This window comes from Girardinichthys multiradiatus, chromosome 7, assembly GCF_021462225.1.
Source record: "Girardinichthys multiradiatus isolate DD_20200921_A chromosome 7, DD_fGirMul_XY1, whole genome shotgun sequence".
In the NCBI taxonomy this organism is placed as follows: Eukaryota; Metazoa; Chordata; class Actinopteri; order Cyprinodontiformes; family Goodeidae; genus Girardinichthys; species Girardinichthys multiradiatus.
The window spans coordinates 48,248,799-48,266,029 of NC_061800.1; the positions used below are offsets into that span (position 1 = coordinate 48,248,799).

The window sequence follows — 17,231 nt, forward strand, 5'->3', positions numbered from 1 at the left end:
CTGCAAATAAAACGTGATTTAAACTGAACTGAATTGCACGGTGGCGCAGTTGGTAGCACGGCTGCCTTGCAGCAAGAAGGCCGGGGTCTTTCTGCATGGAGTTTGCATGTTCTCCCCGTGCATGCGTGGGTTTTCTCCAGGTACTCCGGCTTCCTCCCACATTCCAAAAACATGACTGTTAGGTTAACTGGTTTCTCTAAATTGGCCTTAGGTGTGATTGTGTTCATAGTTGTTTGTCCTGTGTGTCTCTGTGTTGCCCTGCGATGGACTGGCGACCTGTCCAGGGTGTTTGCCCCTCTCACCCTTAGATTGCTGGAGACCCACTATGAAATAAGTGGTATAGAAAATGACTGACTGATCCTGTATGGCACTGTTATTATAAGCCTAAGTGTGCATCTTTTCAGAATCCGCTAAAGGCGACTTACTTTGTGTTTTAATGTGCAAACCAATTAGAAAAAAATGAATGTATGTATTTACTAGTTTTTACAGTTTATGAATGAATACGTCAGTGTTTAAACATACAAAACTATTCCAGATTTAAAGGAAATGAAATTGCAAAGAAAATGAACAATAATTTCTACAATATTAACATATTTCACGTTCTGTGCCGCCGGCTATAATAAACATGTAACCTTAGAAACATGCTGTATAAATGTTGAAATTATGATATCCATAAAACCAAATGTTATAATGAAAAACGAGTTTTTTAAGTTTACATAAAATCACCTTTTCCTGGAAAGTAACTCCCAGAAGTCTTTGCACCAGACGTGACGTCACTAGCCAATTACGAAGAGAGCAGGAAATGCTAATATTTATAAGCTGTTAAGTGGCACCAGTTCACAACATAAGCTGTGCTCTCCGTAATATTGCTGTGTGTGAAATGACAGTTAGATAATGTCTCAAGTTAAATGACGAGGTTACTCATTCAGGTAAGAAAAATGGATTTTTATCGCGCTTTTAGTCTGATATTTTAATCGAGCTTGTTAGCGCTTAGCATGATAAACAGATCGCTACACTGCTACCTAAACCTTGCTGTTGAAGCGAGTTTAAACTTTACTAAAGACGTTTTATGTATGTTTATGCCTCTTGTTCACCTCAGTATTATTGTTCATTATGAATAAAATAATCTGGCTTTTTTTATTACAAATAACAATATGAAAATTGTACCACTGACATCAAGTGTATTTAAATTTGTCCCCATTTATCCCAATACCCCAAAATAAATCTCACTGCAACCCAGAGCCTCCAGAACTCACCCTAACCAGTAACCAGAGTCCAGCTGTGTGTAATTTAATCTGAATCTGACTGCAGCTGTTTCTGGCCTCAGATGTTCTTTAGAGAACATTAGAAAACATTCAGCATCATGAAGACCAAGGCCCACCTCAGACAGGTCGGGGAGAAGGTTCTGGTTCAGTTTAAGGCAGAGTTAGGTTCTAGAACAATATGCAAAGCTTTGAAGATCTCAATCCATCATCTGAACATGGAGAGAGGATGGACCAACAGCAGACCTACCAAGACATGGAGGTCCATCTAAACTGACAAAAACTGATATTTTCCATACAGTATCAGTGATATTGAGCTGTTTTACAAAGAAGAATGGGCAAAAGTTTCAGTTTGAATGATGGTTAACATTGGTGGAGACAAACCCCAAATGACCTGCTTCCAGAGGTAGTTCTACAAAGTTCTGACTGAGGGGGGGTGAATACCGATACATGCCACACTTTTCAGATTTGTATTTGTAAAAAATGATGAAAACTTCTTTCCTCTTCACAATAATTCACCACTCTGTGTTGGTCTGTCATAAAATCCCAATAAAACAAGTGTAACACGACAAAAGGGATGAATTAGTTTGTTGTGTTTCTAACTGTGTTGTCAGCGTCCTGATGGAGTGGGTGTTCATCATGAACCGGATGAGCTCTCAGGGCAGCTCTGCATCCCAGCGGAGGCGGATGGCCCTGGGAGTGGTCATCCTCCTGCTGGTGGATGTCATCTGGGTCGCCTCGTCTGAGCTCACCACAGTAAGCATGTTTCATCCCTCCTCTCCTGTTTCAAGGTGGATACCAGTGGTACTAATTCCACTTGATCAGAGGGGCGGTTTTCGGGTTTTTATCCATAAAGTCAAAACAAAACAAATTAACTGACAGTTACCCCTGCAAACAAATCAAAATAATAAGTGATCCAAGCAAAAAATCAACTCATTCTAGATGGTAAAATATGATGACTAGCTCATATGGAAATACTTAAATCACTGAGACACGTATGTCTAGTTGTATACAGTATGTATATTCTGTGTAGCATCTGTTTTTATTTTTGGTTTTATTCCTTGTGTAACATCAACCTGCCAGGGGGAACAGCAGATGGAAATTAGCCTAAGGCTATAATCTGGCATATTTACATTTGTGTAAATGTTCATTAATATGCATTGTCCCTCCTCTTTTTCTTAAATAAAACTATAAATAAACCCAGCAGTCAAAGTGTTAAACAGGTTTGAAGTTTGGCCACCAGTCAGATTGGAGACCATCATGTTCTCCCTTCTGGTCCAGTTAGTTATATTTACTCCTCCTTGTCTGCCTGAATGTGTCTCAGAACAAATGTCATTCTTTAAGGATAAAACATGTTTTAATAAAGAATGGAAAACTCTTAATACAAACCAGAAAATCCACCAGTAAACCAGTAAAAATGGTATCCTAACCTTTTATTCTTGTTTAACCTATTCTGTAGTACATCTTTAAGCGACAGGAGTACAACAAACCTTTCTTCAGCACGTTCACCAAGACCTCCATGTTTGTGCTGTATCTGCTGGGCTTCCTCCTGTGGCGGCCCTGGAGGCAACAGTGCACTGGCTCGCTGAAACGTCGCCAGTCTGCATTCGTAAGTCTGTTTCCTTTCCCAATTTGAGCTGTAGGTCTCTTAGGGTGCACTTATTTTGTTTAAATGCTGCAGCATGATTACAAAACCTGCTTTCTGTCATTTGTCCTAAAAAGGAACCACAACATATTACAACTTATTTAGGATATTTCAGAAAAAAACAAAATGTTAAAATCTTGGTTTTAAAGCAGCAACTTTGATGAAACTGAGTGATTCCTTGGGTTTTCAGTCAGTGCATCACACAGTCAGGATGTAAATAGTTGTTTTCATTCAGGAACTTCATGCTGTGTTGCTCCACAGTTTGCTGATGCTGAGGCCTACTTTGCACCCTGCACCACTGACAGCACTGTGAACAACTGTTTGGTATGTAGTTTACCTGCACAAAAAGATCTGCTCAGGGTAACAGTGAGCTTTTAACTGTAACAGACTGTTTGTGCAGAGTGAGCCCCTGTATGTCCCGATGAAGTTCCAGGATACAGCAACTGACCCATATGACTGTTTAACTGCAGACTGTGAATCTTGTGAGTACATATCTGGTCTTGTTTTTATTTTTAAATGAAGCTTCTAAAAGTTTCATATCATTGATTCTCTAAAAACCCAAGTCGGTGCATTTAATGGTTTGCAGCAGCCAAGTGCTGCTGATGATGAACTGATCATCAGTGTGAGCCGTCCAGACCTGGACCTGCTTGAATGGATGTTCAATGACCTTCAGGGAACTGAGCAGGAACCTCAATGAACTGAAGCAACGTTGTTAGGAAGAATGGACATAAATCCGTCCACAGCTACGTGAGAGACTGAAGTCAGACAACAAATGTTTGCAAACCTTAATAAACTGAAGCAACATTTGAAAGGAGATATGAGATTTCTGACACCTTTTCCCACCAGCAGAGGGCAGTGTTAAGTCGTCAGAATACGCTGACATAATCGTTGCCGACATCACTCCACCCATTCACCGTCTATACCCACCTAATCCTGTAGGGTCACCGGGGGGCCGGTTCCTTTCTCCAGTGGTCATTGAGCAGGAGGCGGAGTCCACGCTGGACACGTCGCCAGCCCAATTTGGGCAACACAGAGGCACACAATCACACACACACACATACCTACTGGTAGTTTAGAGAGACCCATTAACCTAACGATGGTGTTTTTGGACCGATGAAGGAAGCTGAAGAACCCTGTGAGAACCCATGCATGCACCTGCAGAACATACAAACCCCACGCAGAAAGAGCCGAGGCCGGGATCCGAACCCAGGACCTTTTTCAGTGATTCACATTATTGACCCTGTTTTATGTTATTGCTTCTATTCAGGCAGCTAATAATTAGCCTGCATCCAACAGAATTATATTATTACATGATGTATCATTGAGGATTTGAATGAATCCTGTTTTTTTTTCACTGCATCTCCTCCCCTCTCTGGTCCAACACCCAGCCTCCAAAAAGCAGCGGGTCCGTTTCAGTAACATCATGGAGGTGCGTCAGCTGCCGTCCACTCAGGCGCTGGAGGCCAAGCTGTCCCGTATGTCCTACCCAGCTGCCAAGGACCAGGAGGCCTTGCTGCGTACGGTGGGGAAGCTGACCATCACTGATGTTGCCAAAATCAGCTTCTTCTTCTGCTTTGTGGTGAGAAAAAATCGTCTGCAAAAAGCAGTTGTGAAGGTTGTTTTTGTATGGTTGCATCTTCCTTTCTGGTAGCAGAAGTTGTTTACTTTTCTTGCTGAAGTCCTTCCCCTGTCCTCCTTTCTTTGTGTGGCTTCCAGGCACTCTGGCTATGCAGTAATCTTTTCAGATGATCTTGATTCATACTTCTTCAGCCTCTCTGAGGTTGTTTTTTAAAATATTCTTCACTAATAAATACTTTGAAACCTCTCATTTAATTTTATTCTAGATAATTTAAGATTTTTTTTCAAGACAGACATTGATTCAGGAATACTTTGAATCATTTAGTAATTATAAATCTGAGCAAACAAAAGTTACACGTGGGGTTCCTCAGGGCTCCATTCTCAGACCACTTTTATACAACATCTATATGCTAACTTAGACCAGATCCTGGCGTTCTACGTCGCGTACCATACATATGCTGATGACACAGTTATATTTCTGTCACCATATGATGAGCATAGCCCATTACAGTGACTCAGACTGTCAGTAATATTAATGATTGGATGTGTCAGTTTCAAACCTTCTCAGAATCTCCTTGTTTTAATTTTTTTATTAACAAAGTTTGTGTCGTTCAACCAGCAAAGGTTGTGGTCTAAAATTACTCTCACTGTACCTTTGTGTCTCAGAAGCTGAGAGCTGTGAGATCCTAGGACACTAGTCAATACTGAAAGACACTTTAGTGAGCGCTTCCCTAACAGGAAACCGGTTTCAGTTCTGAACCAGTGCTAGCACTTGCTTACCTCCAGGACTTTCTGTTTCTCCACTTTAAGCAGAGACTCTCGCACAGTGACACTGGCTCCATCTCAACATCAGGTCCAAGATCCCAGAACTAAAGAGCCATGGGCTCATGGAGACCAGCTACCAGTCTACAACATTGACTCTTAATAATTTGGGTTTCAGGTGGGCAGTCACATTAGAACAGTTCTAGGGTCCAGCTTTTATCACTTAGGGCGCTTAGCAAAGATGAAATCTTTCCTGTCCAGGCAACCTTTGGAAACAATTATCCATGCTTTTATTTTGGTCTGATTAGATTGCTGTAATGGAGTTTATGTTGCAGTGAATCAGTCCTTGTTCTCTTGTCTGCAGATGGCTGCTGCACGTCTCCTAACTGGTTCTCCAAAAACAGAACACATATCCTCAGTTCTGACCTCACTCTGGTTGCCCGTACATTTCAGAGTTCATTTCAAACTTCTTGTTTTCAGTTTTAAATGTTTGAAGGACCTTCCACCACCGTACCACTTTGAGCTTCTTCATCCCTACTTGCCTTCTGGGCCCCTCAGGTGGGCTTAACAGCTGCTCCTGCAGGTACCAAGTTCTAGGTGGAACCTCAGACGGAGCAGGACCTTCTCTGTTGTTGCTCCTGAACTATGGAACAACCGAACCCTGAATATCAAAGAGGCTCCTTAACTGCCTGCTTTTAAAACTTGTCTTTAAACCCATTTTCATCCTTTGGCTTTTAACATTAGTGAGACTCAGTTTAACCTTGTTTGTTTTAATTGTGTTTATATATGTCTTATTTAATGTATGTTCATAATTTGCCGTTATGTGCCGCTTTTTGTTCCTGCTGTGGTTGTTTTAAAGTGCGTTATAAATACAGTTGGTGTGGCTTAAACGTAAATTAGCTGTGGCACTACATGGGCTCACTGAATCTTATCCTTCTGTTTGTTTTATTATTAGCTGTCATGTAATGGAGACAGGTCACAATCGCTGATTTTAGCTGAACATATAAACAGTGTTTGACTAATTCTTTAAGGATGGTCTGATCTTTACTGTCACCATCTGCTGCTTAGAAATCCTGACTGAAACTGTCTTCGGACCACCGGTTAGTTCACCGATGACACTGGAACATCTGTTTACATGGACAATGAAAGAAATACTGCAGTTTGTGCAGAAAACCCATCTCCCTGGTTTCAATGTGTTGTCATGTTGCCGGCAAATTCTGCCCCCATTGCTGTGGTGTCCCTCAGGGATCTGTATTCGGTCCAAAGATGTTCATTATGTACATAAGAAAATTTATATGATATATGAACTGTACAAGTCGGTAACATTTGTAGATGACACAAATCAGTTTTTGTCTTGGTGAAATTTATATAAATTACTTGAAAATGTGTAAAAAAATCTAACAATTGTTTGACAGGATTACCTGACAGTATTAAATCAAAGTAAAACTGAAATTGAGATTTTGTTAAAGGAATTCAGAAGGGCAGAAACATATGGATGCTGAGGACTTTGAACAAGTTCCTGGAAAAAAAGTTCTGGTGTGATTTAAAAATCTGAGACATACCAAATTAAAATTGATCTTCAGCAGTTTGGAGTAAAACAAATAAAGGCTCTTTGCTGACATTATGTAGAGTCATATTCAATAAAACTGAATATTATTGAACACTTCATTTATGCCACTAATTTCATCACTAAAACACGTTATCTAGATTAATTCCACTCCGATTTCAGGTTTTAAGCCTTTATCTCTGCTAATTATGATGATTGTCTGCTGTCAGCCAATGAAAACACTGCATTTCTGATCAGAACATTACATTAGATAAATAAAACATTTTATTACAGAAATATGGGTTTAATGAGAAGAATGTTTAATATCTGCTTAAAGATTGTTATTTTCTAAAGGTTCTTTTAATCTGACAAACGGGCCTCATTAGAACATGTTCTGGTTTATTGACTACATGACTGTATACTGCAGAGTGTGGCTGATAAATTGATAAATGTATGAGTCGGTTCTCTGGCGGTGAAAACCATTCTGGGTCTCATTTAGAACATAACTTAGAACATTTTTTAGCACTGAAATCACTGTGGTAGAACATCAGGTTAAATGTAATGTTCTCACCTCCTCTGTTTGTCCTCCAGTGGTTCCTGGCTAATCTGTCTTACCAGGAAGCTCTGTCTGACACGCAGGTCGCCATCGTCAACATCCTGTCCTCCACCTCAGGTGATTTTCTCTCTGGTTCTCCGCCTCTCCATTTCACACTATGAAGCTAAAGTTTTAGCCCTGAATTAAGTTTAATGAAAGCTTCTGCTTTGGTCCTGGGTTTGTCTCTTTAGGCCTCTTTACGCTCATCTTAGCAGCCATCTTCCCGAGTAACAGCAGCGATCGTTTCACGTTGTCCAAACTGTTAGCCGTCGCTCTCAGGTAAGGAAGACGTGGAGACATTTATCTGATGTTTAAACAGGGAGAGGTGCTGAAAAATGAAGGGAATTTGAGTCTAAGATGACGATTGTTTCTTTATTTTTCTGTTCAACTGGCAGATTAATGTTGTTTTCAGTAGCACAGACTGGGGTCATGGTTGCTGTTTCCAGCTGGTGTTTTCTAAATCCTGATGGAGATTGATAACTTCTCTGTGTTTCATTGTTTTTCAGCATAGGAGGTGTTGCTCTGGTGAGCATGTCCAGCATGGAGAGTCCTGATGAGAAAGGAGTTGCAGGTAACCAAGGAATCTCTGTTCTCCTTCCTCTGAGTCCATTAAACCTTGTTGTTGGAAACGTTTCGTTAACTGTAGAACTTATCTGAAGGTTCTTTGTGGTCTCTGGCGGGGGCGATGCTGTACGCTGTCTACATTGTACTGATCAAGAGGAGAGTGGATCGGGAGGATAAGCTTGACATCCCAATGTTCTTTGGTAAGGCATTTCTTCATATAGCCCTCATTTTTCCTTCCAGTGATCTTTCACCTATTTCCAGTTTTAATATCTTGATATTAATTTTGGAATGACCAGCAGCCTGTCTTAAATATGTTTAGGAAACCTGATGAGAAAGCCCTGCCTCTGAGAAACAAACAATCCAGCAGAAACCTGGACCAGAGCCCCAGAAATCTATTCAACATCCCTCAGTTCAGCATCTACTGCACGCCAGGTTTTCAGCTAATGATGAAAAAGCAGCCAAAGACCAAAGAAAACTTGAGAAAAACCAGCAAAAAGAAACACTTTATATAAACTTTTAATAACCAAGTAATGTTCCCTGTAACCAGGACTGGGTTTTTGGAGGATGTGGGCCTCTGGTCCAGTTTTGGTGCCCTACCTTCACAAAGTTCTGTTACTCGTGGAAATTAAAATATATCGGTGGTTCGGACCACTCATCATTACAAAATAATGCAGGGTCGGTTTAAAACATTCCCTGGCCGATTGCTCCATGTTCCCAAAAAGGGATTGGACCAACAGACCAGCACCCTTTTAATGTTGCCACAACTAACCCGGGCCCGTTTGTGTCGATGTCTTGCACCCAGATCCACGAAACTGTGGAGCATGCTGCTGTCAGAGGCGGAGATATAACTCATCATTTCCAAACACTTTAATATTGTAGATATTCATAAAAGTTCAACAATATTAAAACACCTCACCTGATGTGGGCCCACGAGTTCCAGTACCTTTGCAGGACCTGCACTCACTGAAAATAAATAAGAAACCCAACCTGTACCATAGGAGAACATCATGAACTATGCTGAGCTGCAGCTGTTGCATGTTTCTCAGGGTTTGTGGGGCTCTTCAACTTGCTGCTGCTGTGGCCTGGATTCCTCCTGCTTCATTACACAGGCTTCGAGGCCTTTGAGCTTCCCAGCCAGCTGGTGTGGACCTACATCCTTATAAACGGCCTCATTGGAACGGTTCTGTCCGAGTTCTTGTGGCTCTGGTGAGCGCCTGCGATGTTATCTGAGTGTCTGTGTGGATTTGGTGGGATGATGTATAACAAGTAATGCTTTCTTTTTTCCTCAGGGGCTGTTTTCTGACATCATCTCTTATCGGGACTCTGGCTTTGAGCCTCACCATCCCACTCTCTATCTTGGCAGATATTTGTCTGCAGAAGGTAAATCTTTCTCCTTTACAGGAACAAATCATATCGCTCATAATGCTGTCATGTGGTCACCAAGTTATAGACGTTTCTCTCCAGGTTCGTTTCTCTTGGTTGTTCTTTGCTGGAGCAGTTCCCGTCTTCCTCTCCTTCTTCATCGCCACGCTCTTGTGTCACTACAACAACTGGGACCCCGTCCTGGTGGGGCTGAGGAGACTGTACACTTTCATTTTCAGGAAACATCGTATTCAGAGGTACAACCTGACAGAAACTGTAGCTGGGTTTAATGTTTCAGTCTGCCATTCATTTCACTGGAAATGCTGCTAGAAAAGCAGAAGTAGGCGAGGAAATGGTTAAACTGGGACATTTCTCATTAAAATCTGAATGGTGCTAATGATGGAGATAATGATGCAAAGTGTTGAGTTACTGGGGAGGAGGCCATGTGCTTTTCCTCACACAGGCAGGAATAAATCTGTCAATGTGCAAAACGTATAAATCCTATTAAACCATTTCATGAACTGAATGGCAGAACCTGCGGGTCGTCCCATTTTCCATGGTTTATTTCAGGGATATAACCCATCTAGAGACCCTTCAGTTTCAGTTTGAAAAGAAAAAATCAGATGTAGTTTGGGTCTGGAGAGATGGGACTGAATCCAGTAAGACCTACGGAGGTGAGAGAAACTCTGGGTGAAAGATCCATCTTCATTTGGACCTAAGAAGTGTCCATATGGAGGACAAACTGTGGGAATAAAACCTGTTTTAATTAACAAAATTCAAAAAATGTATTTAAGGACATCAGAAACCATCATCACACTCAAACCGGACAGTCTGGAAAAATCTAAAACTAATTCTGTAGAAGTAAAAGTGTTTGTGTGTAAAGATTCATAGACCAACTCATTCAGTCCAGCTTTCTGCGGCCCGTTTAAACTTTGAGTGGTGATTCTGCTGTGCAGCTCCAAAGATCACTGGGTTTTCTCACTCTTTACAACAAAATCCAGTCATTGTGTTTTTAGGGACATGTTCACCAGTTCGTTTGCCAGCTTCATACGCAGTAGATTGATCCAGATGTGGTCGAACTCTATTGGCTGAAATGTGCAGGTCCATCGGTCTGAATCAGAAAGTATCAAAAACAGATCATTTCAGTGATTCAGTGAAAGAAACGAGACTCTTTATTATTTAGATTCGTTCCACAAACAGTGTTTATTTCCCCGTCGCTACGTCGGCGTTCAGGAGGAGGGATTACTGCCGCTTCAGTGACTCCGTGGCTGAGTTTTCTTTCAAACTTTGGGAATCCGTTGAGACGACATTCATTATGAATCGAAGCCACAAAAATAAACTGATGGCTCTGGTCAGGCCAATAAAACAGTCTTTTAACACAGAAATGTGGACCTACTGAACAGAACCTGGAGGTACTGTTCAGTATCTGTACTCAGTACTTGGTCTGGGCTCCTTTTGCATGAATTCCTGCATCAATGCGGCGTGGCATGGAGGAGATCAGCCTATGGTTCTGCTGAGGTGTTCAGGAAGCCTTCAGGTCATTTGTATTGTTGGTTCTGGTCTCTCTCATCTTCATCTTGACAATACTTGGTTCTATACGGGTTTCAGGTCAGGCCAATTTGCTGGTCAACCAAGCACAGGAAAATAAAATCAGCATCTTAATGAAGCTTCACTGCAGAAGGAAGCATGAAGTGCTCCAAAATGTTCTGGTAGATGGCTGTATTGACTGTGGACTTTAGAAAACCTAGTGGATCAGAACCAGCAGATGACACAACACCCCAACCCATCAAAGACTGGAAACTTCACACTGGACTTCAAGCAATGTGGATACTGGGCATCTCCACTCTTCTTTCAGACTCTGGGACTTTGATCTCCAAATGAAATGAAAACCTCGCTTTTATCTAAAAACAGGAGTTTGGACCACTGAGCAACGGCCCAGCTCCTTTTCTCCTCAGCCCAGGTGAGAAGCTGGTTCTGCAGTGGCTTAACAAAACTAAATCACCCATGTTCTGACTCGGTGAATCCTCTCATGGATATGATTATTATTCATGTTGCCTATCCACACTTTTTTTCCTTCCACTAAATTTTCTTTCAATATACTTTGATAGAGTACTCTGAACAGCCAGATTCTTAAGATTCTTGTTGAAAAGCTGAAATAAATAAACATTCTGATGATATTCTGATTTGTAGAGCTGGAACTGTAATTTTCCAATGTTGTGAGAGTAACAGAACAACATGAGGATGCTCTGATATGACCCAATAAACAGCTGATCAGTCTCTCTGTAAAGCATATATTAGAAGAAGACAAGTTGAGGGAAAATATGAACCCATGATCAACATGAATCAGAACCAGTCCTTTATTTCAGGCATGGTCCAATTATTCAGACATCAAACTTGTTCTGCAAATGTTTTCTAGATGAACAAATGAACCACTTTCAGTCACACCCGACTCATAGCACCACCTTCTCAGTCCAGAGGTCACAATTAGTCATTAGTGGTTCAGTCATGTTTCAGGTGGTTCTGTGGTGTTTGTGACGCAGCTGCAGAAAGCATGAAAGCTGCTCCACGTCCTTAATGGCTGAACAATCTGCCTCCATTGTTGGAGAACTTCAGAAGTTATTTCTGAGACGGGCTAATTGAAAGCACATTAAGTCTGAGCAGGAAGTGAGCTGTTGATAAACCTTTAAAGTTCTCATAAATGGGCTCCTGCCTGCTCTGTCTTTTTCAAGTCCAAGCTTTTAGGGGTAAAAACTAAGTGAATGAAGTTTCCTGCTGCTGCCTGTTAATGATCTGGAAATCACTGTGACTCTGTTCTTCTGTCCTCGTTGCGTTGTTAATGGACTCAGAGCCGCGCTAAGTGAGGTCTGTAATCACTTCAGCGTGCTTCACTGACTCACCTCCCTGCAGCAGCATGTGCTACATTCTTCTACAAACCTCTGGCTTCACGTTGGTGATCATAATAATGCTGTTTGTCAAGATGTTGATGACTGACATCCTGCTTCTGTTCCCCAGACTCTCAGACAACAGCGAGCAGTGTGAAAGCCTTATTCCTCTACACACAGTTTCCCCTCATGAGTGAACCTCCATCTTGAAGGTGAGTGGTTGCTATGACCTTCATGGCCTCATGTGAATGTATGTTGGTCTTCATACATGACTATCCCAGATAATCCTGGAGTGCAGCCAAAGTGGAGGTTCCTCTAGAACATCGGTGGGAGTTTCTCAGTCAGAAAAGCTGTTTATAGGACGGTTCCAGGATATAACGGCATAATTTAGCTTCAGTACCTGAAGTCACACAGAAGCACAGACTGAAGCTGTAATTCAGTTCAACTCAGTCAAATTCAGTTCATTTATTTTGGCCGATTCCCAACAAACGTCAAACGGGTCCAGTCTCCATGTTCAGTTCAGCCCAGTCAGTCAGTTTTCAACCAGACCCTAGTTATAAAACAGTGCAGTCAAGTTCAGGTCATTATTTATTGTTGGTAAACCAGTTTCTGTCTAAACAAATTCACCTGATTGCATCAAGTTGCTGAATTTACAGAAAACCAGATATTTACATACACTGTATGAAAAGAAAGAACCTTTGTTCTCAGTCTGACATTAAATCAGGCTAAATCGTTACTGTTTCAAATCACTTAGAAATACCAAAACCTAGTTCTGTTTGCGAAACGCCAGAATAATGAGAGGACCTATTATTAGTTTCTTCAAAGTTGGAAGTTTACATTCGCTTAGATTACTCTACCTTTAAAACCAGTCCTGGACCAACATGGGCTGAAAGGCCACTCAGGGACGAAGAAGCCATTACTCAGGGACAGAGACCTTCATTACTGGAGACATGTCCTGTGGTCTGATGAGACTAAACCTGCAGTGTTTGGACATAATGTCCATCGTTACGTTTAGAGGAAAAACAGGGAAGCTGGAAGCCTGAGAACACCATCCTAACTGAAGTACGGGGGTGGCAGCATCATGCTGTGGGTGGTGTTCTGCTGCAGGAGGGACTAGTGAACATTATGTGGAAATATTGAAGCAACATCTGAAGACATCAGGCAGGAAGTTAAAGCTGGACACAGATGGGTCTTCTAAATGGACAATGTCCCTCAGCAGACCAGCAGATTAGTTACTAAGAGGTTGAAGGACAACAAAGTCCAAGTTCTGGAGTTTCCTTCACAAAGTCCTGATCTCAGGCCCAGAGAACATTAGTGGTCAGAGCTCAAATGTTAACCTGACCCAGTTCCACCGGTTCTGTCAGGAGGAATGGACCAAAACTCCAGCAAACTGTTGTGAGAAGCTTGTTGAAGGAAACCCAGAACATCTGACCCAAATCAGACAGTTTAAAGGGTGATTCTACCACAAAGGAAATGTTTTTAAACTTCTGACTTGGATAGAAAATGATGAAGAAAATTCTCTTTTATGATTCTGAAATTTAACAAATGGAGATAATTGTAGGAATCTCAACTGAGCTAAAACAGGAACGTTTGGACAATAGGACAAAAACATTTTTGTCTTTTATGTTATATGCGTTATTATTGGTATGTAAATATCTGTTTTCAGCTTCAGATGTGAACTGTTCTATCTAAAGGTCAGTTTTAATGGTTAATTAAAATTTAGATTTTATTTTTACCTTTACTGTTTGGATCATTCAGTACCACCTCATTTATAAATCACTGTTGAAACAAGATGATGGACTCATAATGAACTAAAGATGAACGTGGATAACCTGACTACCAGAGACCTCCAGTTAGAGATGGACCTATACATCTGAACTGTTTCTCTTCTCTTCGAAGGTGTCCAGCGAGGAACCTGCTGAGCTGACAATCTGGAAGCCTTCCTGGACATTAAACCAACCCCGGTGCCTCTGTTTAAATTAATTTATTCTTCATCAAGCCTGATTTTAATTTTTTCTTCATCAAGACTGACATTCAGTTCTGTTTTTTCTGTGTAAAGCAATGTTGCAGTGCAACAAGCTGCAAGGTGTTGATTATAATCACTCCAGATTCATGTCAGTGAAACGGCTTCAGGTCTGTTTGGCCCTTTAGTAATTCCCTCCATTTAGTCCTCTTCTGTTTCCATCTCATACCCCTGCATCTGTTTTTCTATGGACTTTGGTATTTTCACTAGTTATGGTGATAAATAATCATAAAAAGTCTCAACTGTATGTTAATATTTGATAACCTTGTGTTATACTTTGTTCCCACACTGATAAAATCTGACAGATTATGACAGATTAAGATCAAACCAAGATACCTCTGACCAGTCTGCTCTAGACTGAGAGTGGATTAGAGGATCTTGCCCATGGCAGATGGGAACTGATGCATTGTAGAAAAAGTTATGCACAAAATGGCCAAAACTGTAGAGCTACGAAATGGCAAAAGGACAACATGACCGAGGCCTTGTTGAATGGAATGGTACGTTAATCTTGACCAGAACACTAATTTCTCAATCTTCTGAAGCATTTACATCTCTGGAAACAGTCATCCTTTAAACTCCCAGGAATTGTAATCACTGTTTGAAGGAATCAATCAGCAGCAGTGCTACTGGGAGTTTCAGCTGCTCAACCATTTAGAAAATATTCTAGAAGCCAGATATTCATCATCTGTCCACACAACTGGAAAAATGCTCTTCTGCTTCCCTTTTGGGACATGTTTGTCTCATAAAATATCAAAACACTTTTCCCAAGCATGAAGGCATCAAAGCCTTTGTATGATGGAGATGCTGCATCCTTCTGCTGGAAGCTACAAGAACTCCTCGTAGCAATCAGTCATCAGCTTAAACGAACCTTATAAAGACGGTGTGTTTACTTCAAAAATGACAAATGAACACAGTGTTATTTTATTTATGAAACCCAAATGATCACTGGAGACTTATGGGAAAACCAGTTTACATGTCGCTAAACCATCACCACAGCAACAGAGATTACAGCACAGCAGGTGGGTTTCTGTTTCAGTGTAAAAGAAGAAATGAGCTGTTTATGTTGAGACATGAAGCACTTCTCTTCAGGCTTGATGTCTTTCATGGAAACACTACAAATGGAGGTTTTTCCACCCATCCTGGTAAATGTCAGATTTTATTGCACTTGTGGTTCCGTGTTTGCATGAAGCAGACGAGTCTGAGCTCTTTAAGTTGTTTTGTTTGTTTGTTTGCCTCGATCTGTCCGCCCCTCTGCCGTGATTTCGGCTGAGAAAGATTTTAAAGGACATTGTTTCCACAATGAACGGTAATGTTGATCTTTTATTAATGGTGCTTGTGAAATCATGGGTAGGGTTTTTCTTTCTCAGGTTCTTTGTCTCATTTTGATTCATTAAGGAGGATGTTGTACAATCTGAAAAAGGCTTAAGAAAGCCATAATAAGCTTCCCTTTATCAACCAACTCTTGAATAATTATTTTATTTTTCAAAACTGTTTTCATATTTCTGTGCACTATTAAAACATATCTTTCTAAAATTTACAGAGAAATGTGTTTAATATTGAAATGAAATGTTTTCAGATGAGTGTTTGCTCCACAGTGGCTCCTTCATGGTGAAGAGATGCACTGGAAATGATAACTTGTCGTTTTACATTCCATTCGTCCAACATTTTATGCAAACATTAAATTGGGAAAAAAATAATCACATGTCCTGTAAATAAGTATTCACATTGTTGAAGCACCTTTGGCAGCAATCACAACCTCAAATGTTCTTTAGTTTGTCTCCCCAGCTTGGCTCACCTGTTTTGGGTTTTTCCCCTTGGGTTGGGTTATCTTGCATAGCCTGGACGCCTTCCTCGGGAGGTGTTCCAGGTACGTCCCACCGGGAGGAGGCCCAGGGGACGGCCCAGGACACACTGGAGGGACTATGTCTCTCAGCTGGCCCGGGAACGCCTTGGGCTCCCCCTGGAGGAACTGGAGGAGGTGTCTGGGGAGAGGGATGTCTGGGCATCTCTGCTGAGTCTGCTGCCCCCGCGACCCGGTCCTGGATAAGTGGAAGACGACGAGACGAGACCTTGCATAGCCAGCTTCAGTAGATCTGGGATCTGGCTGGACCAATCACAGACTGCTTCTCTAGCCACTACTTTTATCCTGGCTTTGTGCTTTGGCTCGTGTTGGAAGATGAATTGTTACATTAGTCTGAGGTCCAGAGACGGTTCTGCTCTGGACTCCATATTTGGCTGCTGTCATCCTGCCCTCTACAGGGAATGGTCACCCTGTTCCTGCCCCAGAAAAAACATCCCCACTGCACGATGTTGGCAGCGTCATGCTGTGGGGATGATGTTAGCCAGACGATGAGCACTGACTGTTTTTCTCTAGAGGTGACACTTCCACTTTTAGGCCAGAAACTTTTAATTTGATTTAATAAGTCCAAAGAATTCAACTTCTCAGTCTGACAATCTTCTGCAGTTTTCCAACGGGCTGCCGTGTAAATCTGGCCTGGTGGGTGGAGCTTATTCACAGCGGTCAACCCTCCGGATAGTTCCCATCTCTAAAACGGATAACCTCCAAGTTATCGCCAGGCATACATAACTTCTCTCTGGTTTCTTCAACAGCCCTAAAAACATGTATGTAGGATAACCGGCTGCTCGAAATTGCTCTTAGTAGTGGGTGCGTGTGCATGCATGGTCTACATATTGCCCTGAGAGGTTCTGGTGACCTGTCTAGAATACACACGCCTCTCGCTTGAAGACCACTGGAGATAGGCAGCAACCCCAATGACCCTGACAAGGAATAAACGGCTACAGAAATGAAAAATGAATGAAAGTTTAAAGACTTACAAAATCAGCAGGGAAAAAATAATTAGCACCTCTACTGAACGTCAGCAGGACGTTCCTACGACTGTCCTGCTGCCGGGCCACATCCTGACATGATTCCCTCAAACCGCTTCAAGATGAAGCTTCCAGCAAGACAATCATGCTGCTCTATCACCAGAGACCGAGCCACACTGGTGCACT

The 17,231-nt window shown here is 41.7% G+C and overlaps 1 protein-coding gene across 2 annotated transcripts; it reads left to right on the top strand.

The window, feature by feature from the left end:
- The first annotated feature begins 771 nt into the window (after positions 1–771).
- Positions 772–15,756, top strand: LOC124871624 (solute carrier family 35 member F5-like). 2 transcript variants are annotated; one of them, XM_047371073.1, is made up of 15 exons: positions 772–929; positions 1,877–2,018; positions 2,722–2,871; positions 3,169–3,231; positions 3,308–3,389; positions 4,296–4,486; positions 7,385–7,466; positions 7,580–7,667; positions 7,895–7,959; positions 8,048–8,152; positions 8,999–9,158; positions 9,242–9,332; positions 9,417–9,571; positions 12,327–12,408; positions 14,096–15,756. In XM_047371073.1, the coding sequence occupies exons 2-14, from the start codon at positions 1,884–1,886 to the stop codon at positions 12,391–12,393; spliced, it is 1,434 nt and encodes a 477-aa protein (XP_047227029.1). In that variant the 5' UTR covers positions 772–929; positions 1,877–1,883; the 3' UTR covers positions 12,394–12,408; positions 14,096–15,756. The 2 variants fall into 2 exon arrangements, with proteins under 2 accessions (XP_047227029.1, XP_047227030.1); XM_047371074.1 differs by lacking the exons at positions 7,385–7,466; positions 7,580–7,667; positions 7,895–7,959; ... (4 more) ...; positions 12,327–12,408; positions 14,096–15,756 and adding an exon at positions 5,612–7,364.
- Positions 15,757–17,231: the final 1,475 nt, after the last annotated feature.

Coding starts and splice junctions, on each gene's coding strand:
- LOC124871624 (XM_047371073.1), top strand. CDS start 1,884: ATGGAGTGGGTGTTCATCATGAACCGGATGAGCTCTCAGGGCAGCTCT. Junction 2,872..3,168: donor AACGTCGCCAGTCTGCATTC/GTAAGTCTGTTT, acceptor GTTGCTCCACAG/TTTGCTGATGCTGAGGCCTA. Junction 7,668..7,894: donor CTGTTAGCCGTCGCTCTCAG/GTAAGGAAGACG, acceptor ATTGTTTTTCAG/CATAGGAGGTGTTGCTCTGG.